Source organism: Salmo salar, chromosome ssa11 (genome assembly GCF_905237065.1).
Source record: "Salmo salar chromosome ssa11, Ssal_v3.1, whole genome shotgun sequence".
Classification (NCBI taxonomy): domain Eukaryota; kingdom Metazoa; phylum Chordata; class Actinopteri; order Salmoniformes; family Salmonidae; genus Salmo; species Salmo salar.
This window is the reverse complement of record NC_059452.1, coordinates 86,392,587-86,403,754: the sequence shown is the minus strand read 5'-3', so window position 1 is coordinate 86,403,754 and position 11,168 is coordinate 86,392,587. Positions and strand designations below refer to the sequence as shown.

The window sequence follows — 11,168 nt, the reverse complement described above, 5'->3', positions numbered from 1 at the left end:
GGAGTGGCCATCACAAAGCCCTGACCTCAATCCTATAGAACATTTGTGAGTAGAACTGAAAAGCGTGTGTGAGCAAGGAGGAATACAAGCCTGACTCAGTTACAACAGCTCTGTCAGGAGGAGTGGGCCAAAATTCCCCCAACTTATTGTGGGAAGCTTGTGGAAGGCTTCCCAAAACGTTTGACCCAAGTTAAACAATTTAAAGGCAATGCTACTAAATACTAATTGAGTGTATGTAAACTTCTGACCCACTGGGAATGTGATGAAAGAAATAAAAGCTGAAATAAATCATTCTCTCTACTATTATTCTGACATTTCACATTCTTAAAATAAAGTGGTGATCCTAACTGACCTAAGACAGGGAATTTTTACTAGGATTAAATGTCAGGAATTGTGAAAAACTGAGTTTAAATGTATTTGGCTAAGGTGTTTGTAAACTTCCGGCTTCAACTGTATGTACTGTATAGAACATGGTATTGAGACATCATAATTGGTGGTTATATGATTTGGAGTTACACAACAATAACAACACAGAGGAACATGGCATCACAAATATTAACCTTTAAATTTCTTTATTTTTGATTTCGTCATCAAAATTTTTACAAAACATTTTCTGACAATAATATACTCAAAGAGAAGCCATATTTTGCGTTTGGACCTGGTCTCCACAACACCGCTTTAGGTCTGAGCACAGAAAATAAGAATTGAAACCAAAACAACAACAAACCAACTACAGAATAAACAATGCAGCTCATATTTACATCCCACAGAAATCAATGCCGTCAGTAGGAGATAGATGAGAGGGAAAAGCAGAAACTCACATGGAAATATGATGGGAAAGAACAAGTGATATTGGTGGGAGGGGAGGATGTGGAGAAGCTTGGAGCAAGTAAGGAATTAAAGAATATGATAATATTGCTTTCTGTCAGTTTTACGTCACGTTCACATCTCTACACAGCAAAATTGATTCTATATGAAATTAGTGTTCCTTTTCTTATTCTGTTCACATAAATCCAATTAGTGGTTTAAACATGCTTTGTTAGACCTAAATAGTTTCTATCTCTGACAGAGGTTAATGGTTATGCTTAGAACCCCTATTGTCTTGACCCTGGTTTGTAACCATTGCTTATGCCAAAGGGCAAAGACTTCCAGCTAATGATGTAAGAGCTTCTCCTACTGTCCTGTAAGCCTCAGGTCTCCACATGCTCTGGGCCCTACAGAGGCCCTATAGGGTCTCTATACTGTAACTGTATAATGCCTTAGTTCAGGAGGGAATAGAGAAGATGAGAAGATGACGCAAAGCCACATCTGGCTGGGAATTAATTTTTCAAACGTATTTATCAGGTAATGACTTAGAAGTCATTGAATCTCTGCGGTTGGCTTCAGGTGAACTGGAAGAGGGAATGTGTTGTGTTGATGGCAGGGAGGTGAAGCGCTGCAGAGTCCAGAGCCGTGGTGAGATGTAAGGGCCAGGTTTGAGACAACATAAACTTGGGGTGCACCAGCAGTGATTTAGGAGGATGCAGGTGCCTCATCCAATGTGTTAATGGGGTACTGTACATGTGTACCAAGGTGTTAGGATAGCATCCCCTGGTGTGCATGGGATGCAAAACCTTTGTTTTGACCAAATACAATACAATTCTCTTGTTCTTACACCTTTTCGTCATTTCTGTTCTTTTTTTCCTCCATTTTCTCTATTTCTCGTTCCCCTCCCTCCCTTTCCCCCCATCTCTCTTGCCTCATCCCTCTTTCCCCTAGAGATTTGTATTTAGCCATTCCTCTGAGCATAGACACGGAAATATGAAAGGCTTCCTTGCAATACTTCAGACCTTCATTCACCCTCCCTTCAGCTAAATCAGTTCCCAAAAGGGATTTGAGCCAGAACTCAGAGGGTTGCGGTAGAGGGGGGAACAGATCCCAAAACAAACAAGGCAGAGAAAAAACAAAGCCTGTTGGTGTTGCTGGGCTAGCACAGACGTTCCTGAAGTTCAGCTTAAACTTGCACAAGTTACATGCATCCCCTCTGCTGAAAGCCCCCGTACAGTACGACATTAGAAAAATGGGACAAAAGACAGCATGGTCCTTTTATTCCAATGGCCTTATCAGGGATGTAGATCATGGTAAACCGATGACTTTTTAGTCACTAATTTAATTGTGATCACCATAACTCCATTTAAACTTCTAATTACGTATAATTTTGATCGTTGTTGGACTGCTGTTGAGTGATTACTGTTCAAGGAAACATATTAATGAAGACACTAACTAATGATAATTGGTCTGGAAATGTGTTACCATAATAGAAGAGGGAAGCCTCTCTCTGGAGTATAGCCTCGTCCAACACAAGCATCTCTTTCTGCAATGTGCATAAAGACAGCATGGAGACTGGAGGGCCCATGGGGCTGGAGACATCTACTCTGGAGAGGATGAGCTACAGAGGGGTCAGTGAACAGCTTGCTTGAGAGACACCAAAGTGGCCAGCGTGTGTGTGGAAACACATGCTTGTGGTTCTAGGGCATGTCAGACAGGAAATAGTCTAGCTCTATACTATCTGTTTCTCGTTCAGTGCACACCCTTATATTTGACGTGGTTTGCCCAACCGTCAGCATGCGGACAGAAATAGAACATTATAAAAAAGGTTCACCAAAGGCAGACATGATATCCAGGCCAGGAGATGGCAGGGGGCAGGGGAGGTTTAAAGAGCAAGGCAAGACAAGACATTGCTAGAACTAAGAGTGGGACGTCCCATTTGTAAAGACATTGGCACAACATTTACTACAAGGTCAACTCAAACCAGCACTGTAGTCAGAAACCATTTTGAGTAAACCAACAGTTTGTATGTAATATGTGGGGCATACAGTATCTCAAAACTCTTCTAGATCATGATATAATTATCAGAGCATTATCTGTGTGTTTTTGCTTGGGGGTTGGTAAATTATTAAATGAAACAAAGTTATCATGGCACAACAAAAACCCTTTAAAAAAAACGACTTTAGTAGAAATAACATACTGTATCTCAGGCATACTGAAAACGAGTCATACACGAGAACATGGGGTTGATAAAAGAAAAAATTAATAGTAACAGCGGCCTGAACAGCTGCTACTCTGTTTATTATATATCCTGATTGCCTAGTTACTTTTACTCCTACCCACATGTACATACTGTATTACCTCAACTACCTTGTACCCCTGCACATTGACTCGGTACTGGTACTCATTGTACATGGCCTCATTACAGTTTTTATTGTACTATTATTTTCTGTGTTACTATGTCCTGATTTCCTAGTCACTTTTACATCTACCTGCTTTACATACTGTACTACCTCAATTACCTCAACTACCTCGTACCCCTGCACATTGACTCGGTACTGGTAGTTCTTGTAGCTTCATTATTGTTTTTATTGTGTTACTATTTCCTTTTTTTATTTAGCAAATATTTGTCTGACTTTAAAATTCTGCACTATTGGGAATACGCTTGTAAGCATTTCACTGTAATGCAACCAATACTTTGTGGGGGGGTGCATGTGACCAATAAAATTATATTTATTTGATTTATTTGAAATACTCTACTACAGGCCAGAATTGAATGATATACTATCCCTTTGTACCTTTGACACTTCAAATCTTAATGATATTGCTCCCAAATTCCTTGTCATGTGTGGTTCTGGTAGGGGTGTGACTTTGAGACATTAGTAATAACCTCAGTGATGGACAATGTTTGCAGGAATAGTGACATGCTGGAGGGAGGTGGGAGCAGGTAGAAAAATATTTATAATTAAAACATTGAGAGGAGAGGATATGGTGGGAATCATCATCTCCCTCCCAAAGCCATCTTCTGGACAGACTCCCCCCCCTCACTCCGACTCGTGGATAAGGCTCCTCTTCTGGCCACAAGCAGTTTGTGTTTCAGAAGAAGCAAAATACGTAACTTTTTCCTTTTTAAAGATTCTCTATTTACAAGATAAATAAGTCCCAAAGGATTTTGTCCTTTTGATGTAGTCTTTTTATAGAATTGCTTGACATCATTGATCATCTCAAAAATGTACACTTTTGCTTCCGATCAAGAAACATACAAAAAAGCACACCTCTCGGCCGGCGGTCTCCTGGACCTCCCTTCTCTTTGCCCTCTCAGGCTTTCTCCTTCATGGGGAGCCATGTACATAGGTGGCTTGATGTGCTCCCTCCTCCATTATACAGACCTCAGGGTGTTGAACTTGAGAGATAAAAAAATGACAGCAGTGTGTGTGTTTGATTTGGACATAGGGAGTGAGGGGTGGGGAATGCCTGTTTAAAAGCCACCACAACAAAGGATCCAGTCCATCATCAACTCCATCAATCGACGGTAAAGGATGTCCAATAGTGCTCATGGGTGACAGAGACAGTGTCCACATTCATCTGGTTGGAGTTCAAACACAGTCAGGCACACTTGCTGGCAAAGGGCTGTGTTTTTAACAGGCAATATCCATCCCCAGTGGTAGTCCACCACAGTCAATGAGTTCATCTGGATGTCAAAGACGCATCAACGTGCCAGTCAGTCAGCCCAACAAGCCCCCGTGAGGCACTGGGCTCTTTGTCTGCTGTGTTTCTAAGGGAGTAGAGAGGAGAGGGCAGCACAGGAGCAGTACATCACCAATCCACCAGCATACCTGCCGCTTACCTCACAAACAGGCCAGTTGCAAGAAAATCAAGCATTGTTTTTAGAAATGAAATATATAAAATGGTTAGTTAGGCCTTTACAGGTGGTAAGAGATTCAACCTTTAGTTGACCCCCTCGAAGGACCTACCTACCTCCTTGTTCATTGCTTTGCCCAATTTGATCAAATTGAGCATTGCAAAGCATCAGCATTTAAAATACCTTAATTCTGCCCGAACACTTCACATCCAGCAATTCCATTTAAAAGTATTTAATGAAATAGATATACATCTCATGAATTAGTCAGACCATAGATAGTATAATCTGGTGGGCCAACTCGAGCCAGCTGCCAAATCTTGACACCCCATTGCACATGCTTCCTACATTTTCAATCGGACTCCATAAAATTGTCTTTTCGTAATGATAACTGAGTAGGCTCTCTCAACCATTTACAGACATTTGACTCGGCAGCCTCTGTAGATTATTATGTGTTTTGGTTGTACATACTGTATGCAGATGGCAGACGTACATTTATAAAAAGGTAAACCATCTAATGCATGTATTTAATGTGTACCAGTTATGTTTTCAGAAACAAAAAGTATAAACAAATGCTATTATTGTACATAAAATAATACATCTTTGGTACGACATGAGCACATGAATAAAACTCAGACCTTGACCTCCATAGTTGAACATACTGACAATACAGTATGGAAACAATACAATAATCTACTTGTTTTCTCTCACGACAACATTCTTCTTTTTTAAGAATTTACTCATTTTAATGAAATAATGATTTCCATGGCATTATGACCCCTGACTGGCAATTTTCATGGGAAAAAGAGCGAGCCTTTGAGTTCTGGTAAACATTTTGTTTCATGATGTTGCTCTCTTTCTTTTCTTGTCCTCCAGACATATTGTTTATTGCACATTCCTTTCTCACTCCTAACACAGCATGAGAGAACTGCCATGATCCATTCCTTGGAACAGGCACCATATAGCAGAGCTATAACCATATAGCAGAGCTATAACCAAATCGATGCTTTAACGTGTCATGCACGTTGCATCACGTTTCTATTTCCCAGAAGCCAAGACGAGGGGAGTAGCAGGTCCACTTTGAAGTGTTTGGAAAAAGAAAAAGAGATAATAGCAGAACTCCCAGGATGCATCAGCCTTCATAATGGTCACATTCCAGTTGCCAGATGCCAATGGCCTCTTTTTAAATTGATAATTTTTGTTCTCGTCTTTTTACCTCTGCCGCCTTGTGGCCATCCCATGCCAATGTGCCGAAAAAGGCCCCACAGAACCCCCTTGCTCCCTTGCCCTCTATTCAAGAGTCATGGTGGATCTGTGGCATCCCCCCCACCTCAAACGACAGACTCTCGCTCCAGTTGTTAGCGTCCAAAGGTGAGCGTGGTGGTGCGCTCTTGGAGAGGGAAGGGGCCACCGGGGACCTGGGACGGGGCTCTGAGGATAGAGGGCGGTGAGCGGGGCCCGGCCCCCACTGTGGCAGCAGAGGGCACAGCGGGCAGCGATACAGTCTGTATGGTGGTTCTCTCACGTGGCCCCGGCTCCTCCAGGCCCTGCGGGGGACCCTCATAGCCCATGTTGAGCCGCAGGGGCTGATGGGCCTGGCAGTAGTCCACGATAGGCTGCTCGTACCGGTAATACGCCAGCGTGCCCATCTGGTGCGGGACCTGTGTAGAGGAGGGAGGGAGGGTGACAGGGAATGAGAGTGGGAGAGAGAATGTGTGTGAGTAATTAAGGGAATTTATATGTAGGTGGGAGAGGGAGAGGAGGGGGAGAAAAAAAAGAGAAATATACATTAGAGATGTCAATCTCAATCTGTTGATTGCTCTGATAAGCCCTCTAGATACCAACTAGCAGATGGGAACAAATAATCATCAATAATTAAAATAATATCTGCAATTAAAACAAATGTTTTTGTCAAACAGTGATTATTTTGTCGGAAAACAACAACAATGTGTATCAACTGCCTAAATGTGATGTTAAAATGTACCCACTAATCCAACCATTACCACTGGGCTGTCATCTCAGTGCCAGGTCCATGGATATGTATGCAGTAAGACAACAGAGGTATTTTTACCCAACGTGAGCGTACGCCTGTCTTGTCATACAGTATGAACTCCACTTGCCAGTGACTCATAATGCATACTCAAATTGCACAATGCACTACAACATGCTCATTCACATGTTCAAATATGCGTGCAGCCGTGCACGTATATAAATGTGTCCATATACTAGCATAAAGGGAGGATCAGGTAAACTGAAGCAGAGTTACATAGAGTCTAGACAACCACGATGAGACTAAATCACCCACCCACCCTCCCACCCACCCACCCACCCACCCACCCACCCACACACACACACCACTTTTCCAAACAAACAGATGAGCGACTTCCAGGCGTTTTCCCCAACTCACTGCCTGAGTTCATTGCCTTAACAAAGACCAATTAGCGAAGGGTGAAAGGGGCCCAGAAAAAAGTGGGGAGAGATGGCAGTCGTCGGGAATGAAGTGCTTGACAGGGGTGACAGACAATCAGATCTTACAATGGCGCTCGTGATAAGAAAAAAAGAAAAAAAGAACAACAAATAGGAGACCAAGAAAGAAAACAGGGAGAGATAAATAATGACAAGGGTGCTGTCTGGGTGGATGATGGGAACTGGGCACGGCTCATAAATTCAGCCCTCCTATAGGCTACGTTCTCTAGTCTGTTGGCTGACAGAGCAAAAACGAAACAAGGCTCCACTTTGGGTACTCGAGATTCAAGGTCTATGTAAGAGTAGAATTCATGGACCCAGTCAGCGGAGTAAGATCAGTCGTTCAGACAGAAGACTTGCCACAAGCGGAATAACCCCTATGTCTAGAAGAACAATCCATATGTAACCTTGAGCAAGGTTAAAGAGAACATACACTACATAAAATATAGTCCTGCTGAGCTAAGTTAATATGGTTGCTAAGGAGTGAGGTGTTATGGGTTCCCATTCCTGGCTAGGCTGTAAAGTATCAATACACTGACCTGACTGGGAACATATTGGGCTATGTCAATAAATACAGCTAACAAACAAACACTGTACACACTACCGAAAAAGTATGATAAAGATAGTCTTTGAGGTTACATTGCAAATATCAGACCTCTTTTCACAAATGTGTCCCTCTCCCTTATAATAGACCCCCCCCCTCTCTCAAATGGACTCCATTAAGCTAGACCTGTATTCATTACATTATTGGCACTCAGCGGATTACTCCCCTCTCTCTCTGTTGCGCCCCCCGCCCTTCCCCCTGACCCCTCTGCTACCCACATCTCCCTGCTTGCCCAGGTCTTACGAATTAATTAACGGATATTAACTCCTAACCGTTTCAGCGGATTCTGTCCTAGTGCTGGGGCATTAATCTGGCCCGTGTGCTGGGAAAGTGTGTGTGTAGGAATGTGTGTGTGTGAGATAGAGAGAGAGAGAGAGAGAGAGAGAGAGAGAGAGAGAGAGAGAATGTTAACACACACCTGGAGGTCTAGCAGCATATCCACAGTAGTCTCTGGCCTCAGCGTTTTGTGATTGAATTGTCTGCTCAGAGAGGTGGACCTTAATAGAATTAGGTGTAAATCTCAGACTGATACATTTGGTGTGATGAACCAGATTAATAGGCTTACATTGTTATTTTTGTCTGTTTCTAAGGAGGTAAAAAAATCCCCATTAATTGATATTCAAGATTTGTCAGAAATATATTTTCACTGTAGCAACATTATGTTCTTACCCTGTACATAATCCCACAGAGATATAGCTATGAGGAGCTGCCAGTGCCCAACGCAATAAATCCCCAGTCACACACACTCCATAAATGCAGTTTCACTGAGTTTCTCTGCAGCTGGGACGTGGTGTTTCTTTTCTGGGAAATGTTTCCCCTTGGCTTTAGGAAACTTGGACCAGTTTGACAAAAAACTTCACTTTGTCCTCTCAGCTCTGCCTCGTCAGTCTGTCTGGGCACTAGGATACTGTAGCAAAGGGGAGAGGAGGAGAGCGCACCCACACTCATACATGTGCAATGTGACCTTATGTTTCCAGTTAGTCTCTCAGGAAGCAGGAGGTGAGAGGCATTCAGGGCTCTGTGCTGTGGAGAACAGAAACACACTGTCATTTGCAACTGCTAAAAAAACAATACAGTGTGGAAATACATTACCATAATGTATTTAAACGGGATTTATATATTTAATGCAATGTTATTCACTTGTCATGAAAATAGTTAAGCATTGTGTCCCAGAGTGCTGTTTTGATACAGTACTTATACTGCCATGTGTGTTTCACTTTGTTAGTCCGTGAGTCTTCATATTGCATGTTGTCCTTTCCTAGCGTGCATGCGTAGTCGGCACAGAAGTTGTACTGGGGGCATCTATCACATGGAGCACACCAGACAGGCTTTCAGCCCAGAGAAAACACACAGAACTGTCTGAGGGGGAGTTTAGCCAAACATCATCAGATTTACAAAAACAAAGCATGGCCCCAGAGGGAAGCGAACCATGTACCATCTTAATTTGACCCGAAAATAATCCTGCAGCCGGAGGATTTGAATATCTGAAAAAATATTTTGAATCTCTGTCAGGGGTCAGCTAGAAGTAGCGTTTGTATACAATTCAGTAACAACATTTTTATTTAACCTTTATTTAACTAGGAAGGTCAGTTATTTTTTGTTAGTGAAAATTGTAATTTTTTTGTACATTTTGTAAATCATCCAAACTATTGCGTGAAAAAATATCATATGTAAATCTGAAATGTCGTAGACTACAAATTGCAAGACATCACATTGGCGTCATATGGTAACAGAATGTGTAATTTACCCTATTAAACACAAAAATAATGTATCAAGTGAGAATTAGGGAGATCTGATGTAAAAAAAAATAATAAATAAAGGAAATTCTTGCCTTCTTCGCCCATATTTTATAAAAGAATTTGCACAAAAAGTAGTGTGTACAGTAGTTCTAATAGTTAGCTACACCGTGACATGGCAAGAAAGTAATTAACTACTGAAAATCAAATAAAATTTTATTAGTCACATGCGCCAAATAAAACAGGTGTAGACCTTACAGTGAACTGCTTACTTACAAGCCCCTAACCAACAATGCAGTTAATAAAAAAATACGGATAAGAATAAGAGATAAAAGTAACAAGTAATTAAAGAGCAGCAGTAAAATAACAATAGCAAGACTATATACAGGTGGTTACCGATACAGAGTCAATGTGCGGGGGCACCGGTTAGTTGAGGTAGTATGTACATGTAGGTAGAGTTATTAAAGTGACTATGCATAGACGACAACAGAGAATAGCAGTGGTGTAAAGAGGGGGTGGGGGGGAGGCACTGCAAATAGTCTGTGTAGCCATTTTACTAATGTTCAAGAGTCTTAGGGCTTGGGGGTAGAAGCTGTTTAGAAACCTCTTGGACCTAGACTTGGCGCTCTAGTACCTATTGCTGTGCGGTAGCAGAGAGAACAGTCTATGACTAGGGTAGTTAGAGTCTGACAATTTTTAGGGCCTTCTTCTGACACCGCCTGATAAAGAGGTCCTGGATGGCAGGAAGCTTGGCCCCAGCGATGTACTGGGGCATTTGCACTACCCTCTGTAGTACCTTGCGGTCGGAGGCCGAGCAGTTGCCATACCAGGCAGTGATGCAACCAGTCAGGATACTCTCAATGGTGCAGCTGTAGAAACTTTTGAGGATCTGAGGACCCATGTGTCATGACGTTGGCCTGTGGGTAAGGTTTATGACCCCCCATAAATACCTTTCTTCCTTCCCCTCTCTGACTCTACTGAAGGACTCTCGAATAGCCTTTGTTAAACATAGAGAGTCTGGGAACATCAAAAAAGTGGGGGGAAAGGAACCATATTTCGGTAATAGAACCAGTTGGAAATATGCGTTGGTATTTAATGAGTATGGATGTCAGTTCGGTTGTCATCTGAGACATTATGACGGATGACAGGAGGACATAAACTGTATCTGGGAAAGTCTACACATTCTAGTTATCAGATTCACATGGTATTGTGCAATTGAAATGTTTGATATTGAAACTGTTTGTTAGAAGATTAAATGTAATTTTAGCTTCCAAATGAGAGAATTGGGTTTTCATAAGGTTAGAGGCCTGCTCAATCAGTGGCCCGCCCCTGTGAAGAGACATGGGTTATAAACTATGAAACACACCCTTCTCCCCCTCCACTATAAGCCCTTGACGAAAATGTAACCTTCTGTTCCGGGTACGTGAGGTCTGCAGCCTCTGCGTTATAAAGGACTAACATGTCAAGTACAGAACTAAGCCAACCTCAGCGTGAGCTTTGGTTGTGAATGGTATGAACTTTGAACTCTTATTCACAAGAGAAGTGATACCTCCTAGCCGTTGAGTTAGCAGGGGCCACTGTAAATGTGGGCTAGAAAAGGACGGACAACGTATCCAGTCTAACACACAACGAAGACACTACAACGTATCCAATTTACCACCAGAGACATTCTTCCGAGGACAGGAAGATCTCTGTT

General features: G+C 42.2%; 1 protein-coding gene across 2 annotated transcripts in view; it reads right to left on the bottom strand.

The window, feature by feature from the left end:
- Window positions 1-555: 555 nt before the first annotated feature.
- The window catches only part of LOC106563218 (leucine-rich repeat transmembrane neuronal protein 4), a 159,675-nt gene continuing 149,062 nt past the window's right edge, over window positions 556-11,168 (bottom strand). For both annotated transcript variants that reach the window (XM_014128576.2, XM_045690005.1), the window contains exon 3: window positions 556-6,327. In XM_014128576.2, coding sequence (XP_013984051.1) covers window positions 6,025-6,327 — 303 coding nt within the window. In that variant the 3' untranslated portion in view covers window positions 556-6,024. The remainder of the gene's footprint in view (window positions 6,328-11,168) is intronic.